The sequence below is a fragment of the Fundulus heteroclitus genome, unplaced genomic scaffold, assembly GCF_011125445.2.
Source record: "Fundulus heteroclitus isolate FHET01 unplaced genomic scaffold, MU-UCD_Fhet_4.1 scaffold_86, whole genome shotgun sequence".
Taxonomy (NCBI): Eukaryota; Metazoa; Chordata; class Actinopteri; order Cyprinodontiformes; family Fundulidae; genus Fundulus; species Fundulus heteroclitus.
This window is the reverse complement of record NW_023397318.1, coordinates 1,000,419-1,022,864: the sequence shown is the minus strand read 5'-3', so window position 1 is coordinate 1,022,864 and position 22,446 is coordinate 1,000,419. Positions and strand designations below refer to the sequence as shown.

The window sequence follows — 22,446 nt, the reverse complement described above, 5'->3', positions numbered from 1 at the left end:
ATCGGATATGCGGTATCAGTCGGCTGTCCAAAAGAAAGTAATCAATACGAGTGTATGTATGGTGAACTGGGGAGAAAAATGTATATTCTTTACGAGTAGGGTTAAGAAAGCGCCAGGCATCAATAACTGAGAATTCTTTAAGAAAATTATTAACAACTTTGGAAGAAAGTGATTGTCTGTTAATATTATTTGATGACCGATCCAAAGGGCCCAGCCAACAGTTCAAATCGCCAGCCAAGATAAGAAAATGTGAAGATAAATCTGGAATTTTGGTAAAAAAGGACCTAAAAAAATTATAATCGTCCCAATTCGGTGCGTGTACATTAGCCAAAACTAATTTTGTATTAAAGATGCTCCCACAAACAATAATGTATCTACCATTAGGATCAGTAATAATGTTAGAAGACACAAATGGTACTGATTTGTGAATTAAAATAGCAGCACCTCGAGATTTACCTTGAAAAGTTGAATGATATATTTGGCCAACCCAGCCCTTCCGGAGTCTAGAATGATCTGAGATTTTCAAGTGGGTTTCTTGTAAAAACACAATTTGAGCACCCAAATGCTGTAAATGATGGAGCACTTTACTCCTTTTAATGGGTTGATTTAAACCCTTACAATTCCAGCTACAAAACTTGAAAACCTGACCCTTTAGTAAATTATCACAATTAGATTGTGACATCCATCAATCTGTGTAAAGAGTGACCCATTGATAGCACTTAAAGACCAAATACCATGTGAAAAACAGTACGACAAAACAAGAACGTTTGAACTTACCCCTGATTGCTGAAGCATCTTCCCAAACAAGATGCGCGCATACCCCTTTTGCTAACTACTAGATACCTCTTCCCAAGCATCCACGGACCCAGTAGAACTCAAGCTCCCACCAGTGCAAAGCAGGAACAAAAATAAGTGGATCAAATTATATTATCTAATTAAGTGTATGAGTAGATATGCATCTGCACACCTATACCCACACAGAAATATAAATAAACAAATAAAGTATATATAGGAAATAAATCAGTAGTAAGGATAGAAAACTAAAAAGGTATTTTGAAAAAAAAAAAGATTTAATAAAATATAAATAATATAGTAATATTTATAAAATATATATTTTTTTTTAAAAAATTAAACAAAAATAAAGAAAACATCTTAAATAAGATAAAAAAATAAAAATAATAATTAACAAAATCTGGTACTAAAAGCACCCCCTACAGTTTGTGAAATCACACAAAAAAAAAAAGAAACCTTCAGTTAGGTTACCATTTCACAAATATAAATCAGAAATAACGAACATCAGCCTCAAACCAAGTCAAAGTCATTAGTCAGAAGAAGCACCACCTCCCAGTTTCTTAATAAAGTCTGTGGCAGCTTCGGGGTCGGAAAACTTGCGCACAGCTCCATTTGGCAGTGTGATTCTTAACTCAGCAGGGTAGAACAGACCAAACTTAACGCCAGGGCACGAGTGTAGGAGACGTTTGGCATTCCCAAATTGTGAGCGTTTTTTGGCCACTGATGACGTAAAGTCTGGAAAGATAAAAATTTTCCTGCCCTGATAGAGAAGAGGTGCAGCAGCTCCTGCCCGGCGCAGAATCAGTTCCTTCACATGAAAATAATGCACTCTGATGATAGTTGGTCGAGGTGGAGCTCCTTCTTTAGGTTTTTCCCTGCTAGATCTGTGAGCCCGGTCCAGAAGCGGCACATCCTCCAATCCCAAAAGGTCACGCAGAAGCTGTGAGATGAATTCTCTAGAACTGGGCAGTTCCCAGTTGACTGGACCATGGACTACCTCACTGACCGCCCTCAGTACTTGCAGCTGCACGGCTGTCAGTCAGAGGTGGCACTTTGCAGCACCGGGGCCCCCCAGGGCACCGTTCTATCTCCGTTTCTCTTCACCCTTTACACCTCGGACTTCACCTACAACACGGACAGCTGCCACCTTCAGAAGTTCTCTGACGACTCGGCCATTGTGGGCTGTGTGTCTGAGGGGAACGAGCTGGAGTACCGGTCGGTCATCATGGACTTTGTGGACTGGTGTGAGGAAAACCATCTGTGTCTAAACACCAGTAAGACCAAGGAGATGGTGATCGACTTCAGGAGAAGACCCCCACCTCACTCACCCGTGAACATCCAGGGGGAGGACATAGAAACTGTGGAGAGTTTCAGATACCTGGGTGTTCACATCAACAATAAACTGGACTGGACTCACAACACCGACGCCCTGTATAAGAAGGGCCAGAGCCGGCTCCACCTCCTGAGGAGGCTGAGGTCCTTTGGAGTGAGCCGGCCTCTGCTAAAAACATTTTATGACTCTGTGGTGGCCTCAGCCCTCCTCTACGCTGTTGTCTGCTGGGCTCCTGGCAGTGCAGAGCGGGACAGAAAGAGACTGAACAAGCTGGTGAGGAAGGCCACTTCTGTCCTAGGCTGCACTCTGGACTCAGTGGAGGAAGTAGCTGAGAGGAGGGTGTTGTCCAAGTTCACATCCATCATGGACAACACCTTCCACCCCCTGCACCAGACTGTAGACGAGCTGAGCAGCTCCTTCAGTGCAAGACTTAGACATCCTGTCTGTAAAAAGGAGCGCTACCGCAGGTCATTTATTCCTGCTGCTATCAGATTTTACAATGCTGCACTGTAACTGCAACTGTGACCATAACTGTAATAATTAATGTGCAATAACCAAGGTGCAATAATCTATTTAATACACTGTCCTACAACCCGTGCAATAATCCTGATGTAGTGATTTCTGCTGCTATCAACACTTGAACATAAGTCAGTACACATGTATGTATGTATGTATGTATGTATGTATGTATGTATGTATGTATGTATGTATGTATGTACAAATGTATACAATGTATATGCACGTACATACGCGTAGGTGCGTATGTAAGTAGGCGCATAGATATATGTATATATTTAAGTATATAGATATGTTTATATATATATATATATATATATATATATATATATATATATATATATATATATTATATATATTATATATATATATATATATATATATATATATATATATATATATATAGACCACTAAGAATGTAAATGAGACATTTACATTCCTATTTCCTTTTTTGTATTTTTTTTTTGGTATTCTTTTGATTCATTGTAGATATGAAGATTCACTGTATATAACTGAATGCACCTTCCCTACTCTGCACCTTCTTGTATGAGCCGATGTGACGAGTGAATTTCTCCATTGTGAGATCAATAAAGACTATCTTATCTTATCTTATTCCAGTCCTTCAGCCAGCCCGATGAGACGAATATTATTACGCCTTGACCTTCCCTCCAGATCCTCACATTTAGCCTGTAGATGTTTAACTTCCTCTGCTAAAACAGATACAGAGGACTGCAGGGAGGACAATTCATCACTGCAAGAGGTAGCAGAGACCTCGAGCTCTTTGATTGTGGCTCCCTGAGTTTCAACAAGAGACTGGATGGAGTTTATATTAGCATTAAGCTCAGCCTTCACGGAATTAATTTCTGACCTTAATGTGAGAGTAAGAGAGTCGATCCTCGAGTCAAAAGTATCACAAATGTCTTGCTTCAGACCTTGCAGTGCTTTGGTGAATGTTGCCTCACTGAGCGGTGTATCTGATCCACGCTCGTCGCTCCCCAGCGGCGTCTCATTCATCCGGAGCGCGCCCGATCCGGAGCTCGTCTCAGCGGCAGTACGTCTCTGACGGGGTCCCTTAGTTTCCCTCTTGTCCATTTTACAAGAGTCGCAGTACTTTAAAACAGAAAATGGTCCCAAACAGTGCCGAAGAAAGTTGTCGTAAACGATGACGTCCCAGTTCAGCGACACGAGCGAGCGCAGCCAATAATTAGCTTTAGCACAATGGACCATCCAAGGACGGAAACCACTCTTTTATGCTCACCCGTGCCCGCAGTAATATCAGTCCTAGTGCCACCGTGCAGGGGACAAGGGATCAACCCAAAAGTGACAAACCAGTCCGTTTCGGGCCCGGGTCGGGCGCTATGTAGCTAGTGCACGCTGGCTAGGTTCGAGGCGACGACCGCGGCCTGCTACAAAAAGTTATTAAAACAAACGACTTATCGACCAAAAAAGATGTCAAATGAACCAGGGATTAGAAGCGCACCATTATATACATATGCGAGGCTGATTTATAAATAGGGGTGTGCTTTAAAATAAATGTTTTGTCCCTGCTTTTGCGGAGCCTCGAGAAGCACGTCTTCACTCCATGATGTTCCTCCGCGTCTCCTGAAATGCATTTCTAAAGTGTATTTATGTACGAAACCATTTAATGTGGTAAACAATTGTTAGAGTACTCTGTGAATAATTGTTTTGTATATAATTTTTTAACAATTAAGATAGACCATGTACATGTAGATGACTATATAAATATGTTTATGATATCAATTAGGAACTAAGCATTGTTAATCATTGTGCTAATTATTGCTCATGTTTATACAGGCCAGGTTCCTTTGTTCCCATATGATGGGTGGCGAGCTAGAGACAGGCCTCATGCCTCAGCCCGGAAAGAAGCGACTGCAACTCCCATCAGTGCGGTAGGAGGCACTGCAGCTCGCTTCCCGCAACCCACATTTATATACTAACTTTTCAATATCATTCAGTCCTTTGCTAATAATCAACCTTTTTGGACAATAATACAGCCTTGTGGGGCTATATGAAGTGGAAATTGCAGACCACAGTTTAGTAACCATTTCTGTAATTGTTCATTTGAAAAAAATTTAACTGGCTTGTTTGTACTTATTGTGTACAACTGTAAATATTGTAAATATTTTTCTTTTCATATATTACACTATTTTTTTGCACCTGAATTCTGTGTTGAGTCTTATTAAGCAAATTTTCAACATTCTCCCAGAGTTGAACTTAGACCTTCTGATGATTATAACTTATTTTATTTATTCCTATATCGGCATTTTCATAAAGCAATGCTACATGTGTCATTTCAGACATCACACGTCTATAAAGAGCTGTGGCTGGTGAGCTGCTTAGAATCAGGGCTCCATGTTTGGAGTTCACCAATTAACTTCTCAAATCAACAGAATCTTTAAGCGGTTTTTGCTGTTCCATCAGCCTAAACTTGAACTCTGCTGCTATTGATACTTCTCACAGGCTGCTGAAGGCTTTTAACTGACTAGAACCCCAAGGGCAGTATTCTTCCTTCTACCTCACCTCCTGCTTATAATCACACAGGACAGGTGATGTTATTCAACTGCATCTGAACTATTCCTGTCGATGTGCTCAGGGGCTTAAAGATAACACTTGAACTGATAAAAAAAAAGAATTATAAGCACCTTGTAGAGCAGTTATACAACAACTAGATTGTCAGACTTAATGTCTTTTATCCTAGTTGGAATATCAGTTGCTCTTTTTTGTGTGAACCACTGGCTCCTTGCCTCTAAAATAAACACTAGTGGTAAGAAACCTGTTTAAACATACATATGTGAGATTTATAATTTTTATTACTTTTATTAAAACAATATTCTGTGTATATATTGTCTTGCCCTCACAAAGGGGGATGCTCCATGAACATACCAGGAGATGGAGTCCAACTACCAAGACTCCACCCTCTAGCCAGGCCTGGGGAGGAGGCTTCCTGGTGAGTAACCGATGGTCGGTTCCTTATGGATGGGATCCAGTGATGTAAGTAAAGTCTGCATGTGATTCCCTCCTATAGATCCAGCAAACTTAATGAATGTAAAAATGACCCTGACCTTCAAGGGATCAGGTCAGCAGGCTGTACTAACAACTAGCAGGTGGTTTGGGACTGTTAGGGCAAAGGAAACATGGGTTTCTTTGAGGAAAGTAACTGGGTTGATGAAACCCAAGGTTAATACAGCCAGATACATGCTGCTGTAGATCCGTTTTAGATTTAGCTTCAAGACCAGAAACAGATGGTAGGTACTATTTTGGCTCTGCTTGGTTTATTTTAAACACAGGATACTAATCTAAGTTGACCCTCTCCTCTGCTCCTTCAGAATCAGTCTCTGTGGTTCCCTGGATAGCATCTGGCACCAAAATCAATCCTCTTAGGCAACACAGCCTGCTGATATTTTCAGAGCTGCTGAAGAGAAGCTATGGCCATGCAAGCTAAAAGCTACAAAGCTTGCCTACTCTTATATTAAGAGACAGCTGATGTCTGGCTGTGAAATGAAAACAACCAACTATAACCAACAGCTCAACAGTTAAAGAAGGCATGAAAATACAATTTTTGCATGAATTTGTATTGTCCTTTCATTTTCTGCTTTTCATTTCTACTCTTTTAATTATTCCAACATCATTTAACCTGCATATAATTTCATGTTTAATGCCTTCTTAGCATGATTTGGCTCAAGAATCCCATCAAAATGACTGTCTACAGAGAATTTTTAACTACAGATCTGTTTAGAATGTACACATAGTTTATAAAACACTAATGTCAGGATGACTATAGAGAGTATAGCTGTAATTGGACAGTTTCTCCACATCTCCTGCTCTCACAGCAGTCGCTGTCGGTTTCCTCACCTTGCAGGATGACATCCAGGGCCTCTTGAACTATAGGTTCATCCCAAGAAGTTACAAGATTAGGAAAATCCTAAATAATTTTTCATTACACAGAGAAGATTACTGTCTATTATCCATTTATTTCATGTAATTTTGATGATTATGGCTTACAGATGAATGCGTACCTACTGTTATGCAGGTGCTAAGTCATTTAAATATCAGTTCAGGTGTCTTTATAATCTAATGAGAGCCTATAAGATACTAAACTGCAGGAGCCAATCCCGTGTCTGTGTTGAAGCCCACCGGTAAACAAAATCTAAGAGTTTAAATTTTTTTTATTCCTGTGTTTTTTAGTGTCACTTTACAAAAGTTCAAGTTTTAGACAGAAAAATTATGTTTATGGTATTTTCAACACTGTCAAATGTCAAAATGGGTAAAATGTGACATGAGCAGGATGCAAACGTTCACAGTGTTCTCTCAAATAATGATTTAAAAAAAAAACAGTACGGCTGTGTACCTCTCAGTGTGCTCTTACATTGCAGTGTGCCACCAACCTGTTCCGCGTGGGGCCTTTCTGTAGTTTGCTGCTCAGCAGAGGTGAAGCTATCTCCAGAGGTGACTGTTAAAGCTTTGTCTGCGCTGGTACCAGCCTGCGTTACCAAACTAGACTCTGCCTATATCGATACACAAGAAAGTGCAGTTATCAACACAGTGTGTCAGTAGGAATAATACAGGCATAGATCATTATCATGACTGATATCACAGTTGCATTTTACATGGCCATATGAACTTGCTATATACCAATCCTTATTCATCTACAACGTGTTTTGAACCACCAAAGGAAAATTGTTCTTTAATAGGATATTTGAAGCGATCCTACTCAACTACTAAGAAAAACTCTCACCTGGACCATTTCCATACAACTTTCATACACTATTAATAAGCAACACAACTTAAGTGCCACTATTATGATTTAAGTCTTTCAATGCAAGGACTTGAGAGTAAAAGGAATAGTCTGTCATGATTTGGGTTTTTATTATTTGCTTATGTTCTATTTGGTCTTTATGGTGATTTTGGTTCTGGATTAGTTTAAGTTATGTTTTGGTTTAGTGATTCTTTTATGTAATCAATTCTGTCTTAGGTTTAGGTTCTGTACTAGCTTTGGTTAATGGAATAGTTTGGGTTTTAATGTGGTTTGATTTTGTACTTTTCTTCTGGCCTGCTCTGATCACTTCTGTCACCAGCCTTTATTCAGTTCACCTGCCAGCATTCTTTTGTCTTGCTCTCACTCCCCTTCACCAGTTACCATCCAATCAGCTTCAGTTTAGTTGCAGCCATTTTGTCTCCCCTGATCAGCTCCACCCATTCTTGTAATTAGTTTCACTCTGTTCACCTGCTCACTCCCCTACTTATATCTGCCTCTGTCTCCTGCACTCTGCCAGATCATTGTTCTTTATGAGCCCTTGGTGAGTTTTGTCCAGGATTCCCTTTGTGTGTTTCTGTTGACATTACCCAATTGCCTCTTTTTTGACTTCTGAGCCACCCTGTATCCTGATCCTGTTTTTCCTGCCCAGTTCTGACCGCCTGCTTGTATTACCTGACCATTTTCTGTTTTTGGATTTCTGAGCTTGCCTGTCCCTGTATTTTCAAGAACACCTCCAATAAACCTGCTTTTTCATTCACCCTGCTTGTTCGGCCTGAATACTGGGTCCTGAATCAATCTCTCGATCTTGACATAGTCACATTGAGTATATCTTTGGTCAGTTTTGTATAGAAGACAACGAGTAGTCTAGGTTGGTTCATATGGTTGTAGCATTATACCATGGTTAAAGCAGACAGATTTCAATCAGACTTCAAGCAACTGGATCAACTTGATAGAAAAGTTAGAATTTTTTGTAGCCAGATCGTTCTGCACATACAGCAGTTCGCCTTCCATTATCCAATTTTTGGACAGCTTTTACATATTCACGTTATTTGACATTTTAAATGTTTTTTTTTTTTTCAAAAAAGAAACAGTCAGCTTGTACTCTTTGTGCACCAGGGTCTGATCAACGTGATGTAACAACTTTAACTAGCATTTTGGTTCTCAACAATGAAATTCCACAAAAGCAACTAGTCTGGCTCTCCACACAGTACTAATCATTTGGTACTAATACGTTCCTGATCAATTGGCCAGTTTATTGAGTTCAAACACAGATGAAACAAGGCTGTGTGACCTGTAAGACCACAGGAAGGGAAAAGTGACCACAGCTAACATGACCTCATTTCCCAGAATGCCATGGCTAAATGAACTATGCTTCATGCCACAGATGGTGTTTGTACCTTGAATTTGATTTGCTGCGCTAGTTCCTTGGCCTGGCGATCTTCAGCACTGGGGTTGCTGTTGGAGGTCAGCGGTAAGAGGGCAGAACGCATTGAACAGTCACAAGCTTCACAGCAGAAGTCCTGGGACCTGGAAGAGAACACAGATGATACTGAGATATTATCTCGTCTCACACAGATCTTTCAGTTTTACAGCTCACAAATTTTCTTATATGAAAATGTCACTTGTGATTGTGAATGTCAAACCATTAATGAGGCCTCTTTATATGATGTACATGTAAGAATAGATTCCTTTATAAACATAAAGGACCTTAAAATAATGTTTTAGACACAATATAGAATATTCTGTTATTCAATCACGAGGGCTGCATTGAAATAAAGTTTAGGAGAATGTCCTAAATCCTGAACTATTTCTGTATGTTTTACAGTCTATCACACAGTGCAGCCAAGCTTGAAAAAGTCTGTAGCCAGCTGCTAACATTTGCAAATATACTGCTAAAGCAATTTGCATAGATTTAAACCAGGAGTGGGTAAAATGTCAAAAACATCATTTCATGCCAGCTCATGTACCCTGTTGAGACCATATGTATTGGCGATAATGACTTTGTGGACTTGCAAGAGCAAGTGGCTTGACCACACCTCATTTGCCTGGCAGCTGTTTACAGGAAAACATAAGAAATTGTACAAACAGCTGATGGCCCATATTTCCACTTAGCTGCTTTAGCTTGTGGTCTGTCTCTGTCTCTCTCCGAGGTCGGTCGTGTCTTTTCTCTCTGCAGCTTTTACCCCCATCACCCCCCCCCCCCCCCCCCCTCCTGCTTTGCTATGTCTTGTCTTCTGAGCACTTTCTTCATATCAACCAAACTCTGAAAAACATGGATCTGGTAAGCTGGTCTCTCAATACTATTGATAAATTTTTTTCGACGGGTAGGCAACGGAAGGGGGACCCGTCCGGTCCTGATTTGACTTATTTTGTGAGATACACCCTAAATTCATGGAGGAAAACGGTGTGTCTTTCGACCTTGTCATTCCTGGACGTTTAAAATTTTCACATTGGATTAAGGATACTGGGATCTCTACTTATTGTTTTTTGTGGATTTTTGAAGTATCGGCAAATACAGCGGACGTCGGAGCCATTTGGCCTTGATCAGGCTGCCGGCTGCATGACGCGCTCACTATGGCTGTGAACGGACAAACCTGGAAGGTAAATGGAGCGAAGCCGAAAAGCTGCTTGTGTTGGAACGCAGACTGACTTTGGTGGTTGAACTCAAGGGAAGATGGGATAAAATCTGGAAGTGAAGCGCGAAAAAGCCCAATAATTTGGAAAATTGCATTTACTATGTGGAGCCAGCGAAAGACTTAAAAGCTGACAGGAAAGGCAGTGCAGCTTGTCTCATAACAAATAACATATTTGGATTCCCTCCCTATCAACTCCTGGATTGTTATGGCGGAGATTGCTCAGAAAAGCCCCCGGCTACCCCCCTCCCCTGCGGACACCTGTGGATGCTTTTGCTGAACTGTGGGCCGGCTGATAACATCAAGGACAATGGCCTCTGGAGAGTGTTCACGGAGATAAAACACTTTCGCCCATACACACACGCATAACTGATACTCATAAAACTGATGAATTACGCACACGCGACAGGTCTCAAATGTTTACCTTCTGCATACATGTTGTATTGTGTTATTTGTGCTTTTCGTGCTATGAGGGTTTTTTGTGTCGGTTGTTTGTCTCTTTATTGGTGAGAGCATAAATAGGCAAACATCTGTCTCTTCCCCCCCCCCCCTCTTTCCCCCATGTTGTTGCTCTTTCTTCGACAGATCAAGGGCAGCGCCTCGTGAACTCCGTGTAGGCGGGGTTCGGGGCTGTTTGGAGGAATGTGGCCTTGACGGCTGCGCTATTTAGCAGCGACTGACTGGCTGCGTTCCTTGGCAACGCAAGGCCTCAGTCAATTGTTCCCCCCAAAATGTTTGTTTGTTTAAGTGTATGTGATGGACGGTTGTACTGGAACTGATTTTTTTGATTGCAATGCAAATTGTAATTGACAATAAAATTTGATTGATTTATATTGTAATACCTGTGATACTAGCAGTGTTTTTAGAAGTGAAGAGTGTGATTGCAGATCCAGTTTGTAAACTCTTGGTAGTTATTTTAAGAACAATGTTTAACACCACTTCCTAAAGCAAGGGTTAGGAAGTGGTTCTAGAGAAAACAACTGAAGGAACCTTTGGTGCAACTACTTGTATGTTTGTTTTTCCTCCTATAGATTTGACTATAGGCAGACAGCTCATATGTTGAGCTGTGGTTCTCGCCAAGATAAAGAAAATTAGGGAGCTGTTTCCATTTACTTTAGACTTTTTCTTTAACGGGGAAAGCACTCTTGGACCAGTGTTTCTGTACTTTTTAGGTATATGCTCTTTCTTCTAAAATCCCCAGTCAGTCATGGCAGATGATGGCTTGTAGTGAGCTATGTAGAAGGGAGTTATCCTTTTCCACAGATGTTACATGCATGCTCAGCAGAAGGGATATCTACAAACGTATGGACTGATGGCATCAACTGTCCACTATTACTTAAAGCTCCTTCAGGAGTAGGGCTTACTGCAAATTCAGGGACTTAATTCAATCCCCTGGGTTGACTTAGATAACTTTTTACCAAATGGGCAGAGTAAACGGAACTTGATGAGATTGTTTTATGACTAAGATCTAATGACTCCTCTACTGTGGAACCAACTCCAAGTTTTGGTCCGTGAGGCAGACACCCTGTCTACTTTTAAGACTAGACTTAAAACTTTCCCTTTTGTCAAAGCTCATAATTAGAGTGGCTTATGTTACACTGAGCTACCTATTTAGTTATGCTGCTTAGGCTGCTGGAGGACATCAGGGCCTATATTTCTCACTCTCAAGTCTACAGTTCTCCAGTTTTGCATGACTGTTGTCATTTCAGCTATTAACTTTTTGTTTTTATATATATATATACATTGGTTGGACAATGAAACTGAAACACCTCTCATTTTAGTGTGGGAGGTTTCATGGCTAAATTGGACCAGCCTGGTGGCCAATTTTCATTAATTGCACATTGAACCAATAAGAGCAGAGTGTGAAGGTCCAATTAGCTGATGTATCAAGAGCCACGGTATCCAGGGTAATGTCAGCATACCACCAAGAAGGACGAACCACATCCAACAGGATTAACTGTGGACGCAAGAGGAAGCTGTCTGAAAGGGATATACGGGTGCTAACCCAGATTGTATCCAAAAAACATAAAACCACGGCTCCCCAAATCACGGCAGAATTAAATGTGCACCTCAACTCTCCTGTTTCCACCAAAACTGTCCGTCGGGAGGTCCACAGGGTCAATATCCACGGCCTGGCGGCTATAGCCAAACCTTTGGTCACTCGTCCCAATGCCAAACGTCGGTTTCAATGGTGCAAGGAGCGCAAATCTTGGGCTGTAGACAATTTGAAACATGTATTATTCTCTGATGAGTCCACCTTTACGGTTTTCTCCACATCCGGGATAGTTACGGTGTGGAGAAGCCCCAAAGAAGCGTACCACCCAGACTGTTGCATGCCCAGAGTGAAGCATTGGGGTGGATCAGTGATGTTTGGGCTGCCATATCATGGCATTCCCTTGGCCCCATACTTATGCTAGATGGGCGCGTCACTGCCAAGGACTACTGAACCATTCTGGAGGACCATGTGCATCCAATGGTTCAAACATTGTACCCTAAAGGAGGTGCCGTGTATCAGGATGACAATGCACCAATACACACAGCAAGACTGGTGAAAGATTGGTTTGATGAACATGAAAGTGAAGTTGAACATCTCCCATGGCCTGCACAGTCACCAGATCTAAATATTATTGAGCCAGTTTGGGGTGTTTTGGAGGAGCGAGTCAGGAAACATTTTCCTCCACCAGCATCACGTCGTGACCTGGCCACTATCCTGCAAGAAGAATGGCTTAAAATCCCTCTGACCACTGTGCAGGACTTGTATATGTCATTCCCAAGATGAATTGACGCTGTATTGGCCGCAAAAGGAGGCCCTACACCATACTAATAAATTACCGTGGTCTAAAACCAGGTGTTTCAGTTTCATTGTCCAACCCCTGTATATGTATATGTATATATATATATATATATATTAGGGCTGTCAATTGATTAAAAAAATTAATCTAATTAATTACATACTCTGTAATTAATTAATCTAAATTAATCGCATATAATTTTTGCTGTGAAAATATTTTAAATATTTAAATTCAAATGATTCAATGAATAATCAGCATTAGATACATTAAAGTGCTGTTTTCAACAGTAGACAAACTGAACTAAACAGATGCCAATGTCAAACTGAACTCACGTCAACAGGAGACGTCAACTGAAATAATAATAAAAAGATAACCTGAATTTAACAGACGTCAACATATTCCGAATTCCAATCTACTTTTTAGGCTAATTATACACAATTTAGACCTAGTGCTATTTTAACAAACAAGCATTTTATTAGTTGTTATCTCTTATCTGATGTATTTCTGATGTTTGGCACATTGTTTTACCTCGTGTTAAAGTGCTCTTTAAGTAATGATGACATTCATGATGATTATGATCAGAATAAACTTTTGCATCACCTCCCAGAAGCTGGAGAGAAAAGAGACAAAAACATTTTTCACACCTCACTTAGTAACTCTAATATTTTAGTCTAAATACTATAGCCTAAATACTTTAGGCTAAAATATTACACTTTTTTATTTGTTTTCCTTCAATCCCACGGTGATGTTTAGTAATTTCTGCCAAAGGCTGCAGCATTTTGATTTAATTCATCTGAATGCAGTATTTGCAAGCCATACTCTGTTTGGATGGGGGAAAAAAAAACTGTCTGTGATTGGCTTTAACTGCCGAGCGAGTGCATAGCTGGTGTTGAGCGTGAAACGAGCAGGTGTGCGCGAGCAAAGTAGCGTGCAAGCAGAGATGGAACTCATCGCGAGGACAGTGGGTTGAGAAGAGTTTTTCAGACCGTGCCAGACCGGTTTTGAGCGTTGAGAGTTGTTTCACTGCGCGCTTGGATTGGTTCCTGCGCGCTCAAACAGAAGGCACGAATATCGCTACATAGTTGAGCGGCAGCGCTGTCTTCTTCTCTGTCTTCATGCACCTCCCCTGTGACTCTTTGGCCCCCCCCAGGGGAGGCGCGCCTCACTTATTGAAAACCCTTACTATACTACTATACGACATTGATCAATCTGCGTTATTTATTTTAATCCGTTATTTTTTCTTAAATTAATTAATCGAAATTAACGTGTTATTTTGACAGCCCTAATATATATATATATATATATATATATATATATATATATATATATATATATATATATTGAGGTCCCCGCTTGTCAGCTGGCAGAAGGGAGAGGGGGAAACGGCAGCACCCAGCCCCTTTTGAATGAAGGGTCGTTCTGTGTGTGTAAAAATCCATCTATAATCAAATGCTTTCATCTAGAGGAATTTTTAAATTAATTCCCTACATGCCCACATTTTCATATATGTTATTTCACGATAAGAACAAATTATTAAAATTCAACGGTTTGCTCCAAAATTCTGAAAATATTCATGTATTTCCAAGAGTGCTTTATCTACTTACGTGATTTTTTAAATGCCCAGTGAAAAAAGCGTTTGAGAGAAAAAAAAATAAACTTTATAGTCTTGCACATTTAAATTTCAATGTCTTGTAAATAGTTTCAAAATCGCCTGGATTTTTACCAAACTGAAATTAATGTTTAGTCTGCATGTGCTTTACAAATAGAGGCCATTTTTTGGGGGATTGAACAATATTTGTGGAAAATACATTGATTTCTCCATTTTACAAACTTTTAAAAAATCAGAGTGCGCAACTTTTAAAAACTTCAATACATGCAGTGAGAGAATTGTTACACCTTATTCAAGGAATACATCCTGAAAATGCAAGATCGTTACACCACAAAATGGATTTTTGGTAATTTTTTGAAGTTTTCAAGGTTTTTTTCACACTTTTGGAAATAGGCCTCCGCCCACTTGTTTCGATCATTACCATATTTAATACTTTAGTTCAGGGCTATGACTGTAAGGGGAAAGGGATGAAGAAGGTTTTGTAAAAATCCAATCAGCCATTTTTGCGTAGTAGATTTCTTGACATCACAGCGCCCCCTAGTTAATGGACGATCCTCAAACGCGGGTCACATGTGCAAAATCTTATTTTAAGTATTTGTGATGAAGGACATGTTAAAATCTGTTATGGTTTTAGAATAATCAGCAATTACATTTAGAGCTTGCTAGCTAACAATCGCTTATTTTAGCGTTACTTTTCGAAAAAGTTAAAATTTAGAAGTGCCTGGGCAGGTGTTAGGGATTTAGTTAAATGCTTTTTACTCCAAGGCAGAGTGTAATAACTGTTGAATATTGTTCTGTTGAATGTGCACGCATTTGAAGGTGAATTTGGCTGTGTTGATTTGTGGTTCTTAAGTGACCCCTGCCGCGGGTCTTTTTTTTTTTAACTCTTTTTCCATCTTCTTCCATCTTCTCCCTTCTCTCTCTGGGCGTTAGACGCTTCCTCATATCAGCGGATTCAATCTCTTTGTTTGAAACTTAGTTTGCGTTTTTTCTTTAAACTCACCAGTTAGCCGCTCCCTCTCGAAAAGCGAGGCACCACCCCCTATTAGCGTAAGCATGGTGACATCATTAGGACCTCCCCTCACGCATCACGCACGGTTGCAGACATCATAGTCGCCATCTTGGAAGGGTGTCGTGTGATATTTTGGATGTGGTGTTTAAACAACCGTGAGCTGAACTAAGATTTGCTACCTCTCATTTTAATATTTTTTTTTATTTCCACATATAGTTTGCATGTTTAGTTTATTAGTGAGTAGGATGCCAAGGTTGTTGAATTAGAGAATTACTGTAACAGGGAATTGCTTTTGGTTCAGTAAAACAACAGCTGTGGATTAGTAATTGTGTTCATTTCAATTCACAATTGCATGGTTATTCAGCATAAAAAGCTACTTCCTTCTCGGAATTAATATCTGATATTAACACAGAGACATTTTCATTGGATTGGTGATAAAAAGGGAAACGGTTTACACTCTAATTGCAGTTATAAGTTGAGTCGTCACCGTCGCTGGATAAATCTGATCGCTCAGAGTCCGATCAGATCATTTGTTCCAGCACACCTGAGTTCATAACAGCTAACTAATAGATGCATTAGTATTATAAATTATGACAAGCTTCCAGCTCTGGCATCACCACCATTTAGACCATATTTTGTTACAGCTAATTTTAGAGTTGAATAACCTATTATTTAAATTATAATACCAAATTATAATTAATAATAATAATAGGCATATTCAATCAGCTTCTGGCATTACACACACACACATATATATATATATATATATATATATATATATATATATATATACACACTACTGTTCAAAAGTTTGGGGTCACCCAAACAATTTTGTGTTTTCCATGAAAAGTCACACTTCACCACCATACGTTCCGAAATGAATATAAAATAGAGTTTTGACATTGACAAGGTTAGAAATAATGATTTGTATTTGAAATAAGATTTTTTTTTTACATCACACTTTGCGTTCGTCAAAGAATCCTCCATTTGCAGCAATTACAGCATTGCAGACCTTTGGCATTCTAGCTGTTAATTTATTAAGGTAATCTGGAGAAATTGCACCCCACGCTTCCAGAAGCAGCTCCCACAAGTTGGATTGGTTGGATGGGCACTTCTTGCATACCATACGGTCAAGCTGCTCCAACAACAGCTCAATGGGGTTCAGATCTGGTGACTGCGCTTGCCACTCCATTACCGATAGAATACCAGCTGCCTGCTTCTGCTCAAAATAGTTCTTGCACAATTCGGAGGTGTGTTTAGGGTCATTGTCCTGTTGTAGGATGCAATTGGCTCCAATCAAGCGCTGTCCACTGGGTATGGCATGGCGTTGCAAAATGGAGTGATAGCCTTCCTTATTCAGAATCCCTTTTACCCTGTACAAATCTCCCACCTTACCAGCACCAAAGTAACCCCAGACCATTACATTACCTCCACCATGCTTAACAGATGGCGTCAGGCATTCTTCCAGCATCGTTTCATTTGTTCTGCATCTCACAAGCGTTCTTCTTTGTGATCCAAACACTTCAAACTTGGATTCATCCGTCCACAACACTTCTTTCCAGTCTTCCTCTGTCCAATGTCTGTGTTCTTTTGCCTATCTTAATCTTTTTCTTTTATTGGCCAGTCTCAGATATGGCTTTTTCTGCCCTGAAGCCCAGAATCCCGCAGCCACCTCTTCACTGTAGATGTTGACACTGGTGTTTTGTGGGTACTATTTAATGAAGATGCCAGTTGGGGATCTGTGAGACATCTGTTTCTCAAACTAGAGACTCTAATGTACTTATCTTCTTGCTCAGTTGTGCAACGTGGCCTCCCACTTCTTTTTCTACTCTGGTTAGAGCCTGTTTGTGCTGTCCTCTGAAGGGAGTAGTACACACCGTTGTAGGAAATCTTCAATTTCTTAGCAATTTCTCACAGATCATGAATGATCTGGGGTAGCGCTCCGTTTTACAGACATGATGTTTAAGTTTGTCACTAAAGGAGCTGCTCAGCTCCTCTACATTCTGGCCCAGCAGACGACAGCGTAGAGGAGGGCTGAGGCTACCACAGAGTCATAGAAGATCTTAACACGAGAAGTCCCAGGGATACGAGAATTCTTGTCAGCCTCCAGTCCCCCCAACAGTACTTCACAACTCATGAATCCCTGTTCAGATGTAAATGCCTTATTAGCCCTGTCATTGGAGAACCATTCCACCCCCTTCAGTTTTGGTTTCAGCTCAAGCCTCTCTGTTGACGAGTGTTTTACCTGAGAGCAGGGGGAAAAAATCCTATTTGTAATTAAATATAACTAGGTCTACGTCATCAGTGTCGCCAACACCGCAATGATTTCAGACAGCGGAGCGAAGCCACCCGTGCAGCGATCAGCTGATAACTGATCAATGAAAATGCTGCATGTGCTGGAACGCTTTTATATTTTAATATTTATACAATAATGACCACCTGCCCTATTTACTACGGGGCAAATATAACTCAAGTAACGCTCTGCCGCAGCGCCGTGCTGCAACGGAGCGCGCGCACATACACACAGACACATACACACACACGTGCGCGTATATATATATATATATATATATATATATATATATATATATATATATACACTGGAGGACCCAACTGAGTTCGCACTGGAAATAGGTTTCCAGCTCAAAACCGGTTTGGCGTGGGGGGGGTGGGGGTGCTTGTACTGTACCAAACGGAGACTGAGCGCTTTGGAAGCTTTGTCTATGTTACAAGACATGCCAGACTGTGATTCTGATGGCGAAAACGTTGACTTCAAATTTGGTGGCTTTCATTGCTGTTCTGTTTATGAAGGCAGCACAGGGGAGTGTTGACGCCATGCGGGATTTGTGGTCCATAGACTTTGGGAATTCACACATCAAAGCCACAATGCCTCGAAACCGGTTTCAAGACATAATGAACTGGGGCAGATTTAGGAAATTTGGGGCCCAAGGCAAAGAAAGGCATAGAGCCCTCTAAATTGTGAAGACTACACATAAAACAGACCCATTATATACAGATACAAAAATTTTAACAGAATAGATATACATTATTTTTTCTACCTTTTGTCCCTCTCTTATACCTTTTCTTGTTGTTTTCCTCTATGTTTTCCTTTGTCCCTTTTTGTAGTAGACAAGCTATGATCTGCTTATCTGTTCTCCATTTTTCATTTGAATGAAATAATAGCTGGAAGTAAATCTGCGCCCGTCTCCATTTCTTGGCAAGATCCTGTTCTTCACCTGGAGCGGTCCTCTCAGTACTAATGAGTAGCGTGCACGATCAGACTGCTTACCAGCAGAGTGGATGATGCTGGACTCTCTCAGTCTGGTGGAACAACATCATTATCAAAGCCTGGCTGGATAATCGGGGCCCCCAGGAACCTGGGCAATTACCTAGTTTCGCCTAATGGTAAATCCGCCCCTGATAATGAAATATCTGCGCTTCTACAACAAAGACACTCGTTTGGAACGTGTGAAAACGGACAAATTTGCTGCTATTTCAAACATCTGGCCACAGTTTGTACAGAACTGTGTGTGTCCTACAGTCCAGGGCAACATATTACTGTTGATGAGCAGTTATTTCCATCAAAGGTCCATTGTCCCTTTCTGCAATACATTGCATCCAAGCCTGATAAATTTGGAATTAAGTTTTGGATTGCAGTGGATCTGGACACAAAATACATGTGTAGTGCTATCCCCTATTTGGGAAAAGACCCCTCCCGCCCCACAGGAGCAAGGCTGTCTGAGAACGTTGTTGTGAAACTGATGGAGCCATTTATGGACCAGGGCAGGACTGTAACTATGGACAATTTGATGAACTTTGTTACAGGTTTATGCAGGAAAAGGCAATACAAGAAAAAATGAAGAGACGTTCTCATGGTAAAACAACACAGTGCCAGGTGTGCGCAATCTCTGCAACAGGAACCACAGCACTGAGCGTTCTGTGCACTGCACAAAGTATACCTGTCACAAATGCAGTAAGGACTCACTTTGGGTTTGTGGAAACTGCTAAATGGGACAGTTGTAGCTTTATATGTAGTGCTTTTCCTTGGGCGAAATCAATGTTACTCCAATACTGAAGTCATACTTCTTGTCATTTTCTAAGCTGAAATGTTGAATGACATAAAAAGGCGAGACAAGACAAAATACAATTATTCTCTAAGTTGTTCTTTCTTTCACATAGTGAGCTTTACAATATAAATGAGTCTGTTGGTGAATGGACAATATAAACAGGCTCTGCCTTGCTTTGTTGGAAAAGCATGGCTATGACCTGTTCTCAGCTCAGGAACTAGGACCCGTCACAGGTTATTTGCATTACAATCGGGATAGTTAGCAAGGTAGAGTGAATACACAAACTTGAAGAGGGGAGGGGGGCTTGCAAGAAAACAGAAATTCTCTGGGATTTCTAGTGTTAAGCAGGGGCCTGCTCACTCCAAAGGACCTCAGCCTCCTCAGGAGGTGGAGGCGGCTCTGACCCTTCTTGTATAGAGCGTTGACGTTATGTGTCCAGTCCAGCTTATTATTGACGTGAACACCCAGGTATTTGAAACTCTCCACAGTTTCTATGTCCTGCCCCTGGATGTTCACAGGTGAGTCAGGTGGGGGTCTTCTCCTGAAGTCGATCACCATCTCCTTGGTCTTGCTGGTGTTTAAGCAAAGATGGTTCTTCTCACATGAGTCCACAAAGTTCATGATGACCGACCGGTACTCCGACCATTCCCCTCAGACACACAGCCCACAATGGCCGAGTCATCAGAGAACTTCTGAAGGTGGCAGCTGTCCATGTTGTAAGTAGAGTCCGAGGTGTAGAGGGTGAAAAGAAACAGAGACAGAACGGTGCCCTGTGGGGGCCCGGTGCTGCAGAGTGCCACCTCTGTCTGACAGCCGTGCAGCCGCACGTGCTGAGGGCGGTCAGTGAGCACGTGCGGCTCACTGACCGCCCTCAGCACGTGTGGGTGGGGGGTGGTTAGCAAAGCACCGTAGCCGTCGTGTTGGCACAATGCTCTCCACACAGAAGTTCATGTAACCAGTGATGCATTCGGTCAGGCTGTTGATGTCATCACCGTGAGAGCTTTGGAACATGCTCCAATCTGTGGTTCTGAAACAATCCCTCAGTCTCTCACTGGCCTCATCTGACCAAACTTTCACTGACTTCTTCTGCGTTATTGTCCTCCTCACCAGTGGAATGTAATGGGGGAGCAGGTAGACGAGGTTGTGATCCGAGCGTCCGAGTGGGGGGAGGGGGCCGCAGGTGTGGGAGTCCTTAACATTAGCATAAAATAGGTCCAGAGTTTTATTGTCACTTGTAGCACACGTGACGTACTGGGTGAGCGTGGGGAGGGTAGAACGAAGAGAGGCATGGTTGAAATCCCCTGTGATCAGCAGGAGAGCACAGGGGTGCTGTGTTTGCAGATTGTTTACAGCCGCGTGAATCCGCTCACACGCAGCGGTGGCGTCCGCTGAGGGAGGTATATAAACACAGAGCACGATCACGTGGTCAAACTCTCGCGGCAAGTAATAAGGTCTTAAACTCATTGCGAGAATTTCAACATCTGAGCAGCATATCTGCTGCTTCACGTGAACATGAGCCGCGCTGCACCATCGCTCATTCACAAACACCGCCAGCCCCCCTCCCCTCTTTTTATCCACTCACCGCCAAAGTTCTGTCCTCGCGGATGAGTTTAAAGCCATCTTGTGTGACCACCGAATCCGGTACAGTTTCATTTAGCGACATCCGTGAAGCACATGATACTAACGTCTCTGTACCTCCTTTGGAAATGGGTTAGTGATGCAAGCTCCTCAGTTTTGTTGTGGAGAGATCTTACATTTCACATGACAACCGATGGTAAATAACTCTTTCTCCGCTTTGTCCTGCCGCCCCTGCAGCCTCTCCGTTTCCTCCGTATTTCAGCAGGTATCTCAGGTTTCTCAGTCCGAGAAGCTGAGTCCGCATATAAACAATGGGCTCGTAGTCGTGGACAAAGGGGTCTCCCCTTACCACTTGTCAAAAGTGTCAAAAGTAGCAAAAAACTCAGCAATAGAGTCCTAAAAGTATGCCTCTTCGGTGCATATAATCCCGGAATGCCAGATACGGCATTAACTAATATTAAAACACTCCAAAAAACACTATAAAGAAGAAAAAGTAGGAAAATAGAAGACACAGCCGAGGTGACTGGCAGATGTCCGCGCAGCGCCATCTTGAAAAGGCTAGGCTACTGGAGGACATCAGGGCCTATATTTCTCACTCTACTGAGTTTTACTGTTTTCCAGTTTTGCATTGCTTGTCGTCATTTCAGCTTTTAACTTTTTGTTCTCTCTCTTTTTTTTCTTCATAGTAGGTACACCTGGTCTGGCGTTCTATTAGCTGTGGCATCATCCAGGGAAGACAGATCACCCGCTATTACCATCTAATGTGAAACAGATTACTAGATCAATGTGTGCTTCTGTGCTTTTTTGTCTGTCTTGTTGTGTCTCTGCTCTGTCCTCTCTAACCCCGAGTCGGTCGAGGCAGATGACCGTTGATACTGAGCCTGGTTCTGCTGGAGGTTTTTCCTTCCCGTTAATGGGGAGTTTTTCTTTCCACTGTCGCTTCATGCTTGCTCAGTATGAGGGATTGCTGCAAAACCATGGACAATGCAGACGACTCTCCCTGTGGCTCTACGCTTCTCCAGGAGTGAATGTTACTTGTCGGGACTTTGATGTAATCAACTGGTTCCCTTATACAGGAAATCTTTGACCAATCTGTATAATCTGACCCAATCTGTATAATATGATTGAATTTGACTTTGTAAAGTGCCTTGAGATGTCTTGTTTCATGAATTGGCGCTATATAAATAAAATTGAATTGAGTTGAATCTCCGAGTTCAATCCGAAATCAACACTGAAAGCGCACTGGGTGCTGATTCGTATGTTGTTGTTGTGGTGAGAACACTATGTGTAAAATGACCTTTAACACTCCTATCACTCCCAATCCAATGCATAGAATA

At 41.5% G+C, this 22,446-nt stretch overlaps 1 protein-coding gene across 1 annotated transcript in view; it reads right to left on the bottom strand.

The window, feature by feature from the left end:
* Positions 1 to 22,446, bottom strand: part of ube2j1 (ubiquitin-conjugating enzyme E2, J1) — a 78,564-nt gene that overhangs the window by 10,110 nt on the left and 46,008 nt on the right. Inside the window, exons 6-7 of the mRNA XM_012855411.3 lie at positions 8,816 to 8,945; positions 7,048 to 7,167 (exon numbers count right to left, since the gene is read on the bottom strand). Of these exons, the coding sequence (XP_012710865.1) occupies positions 7,048 to 7,167; positions 8,816 to 8,945 (250 nt within the window). The remainder of the gene's footprint in view (positions 1 to 7,047; positions 7,168 to 8,815; positions 8,946 to 22,446) is intronic.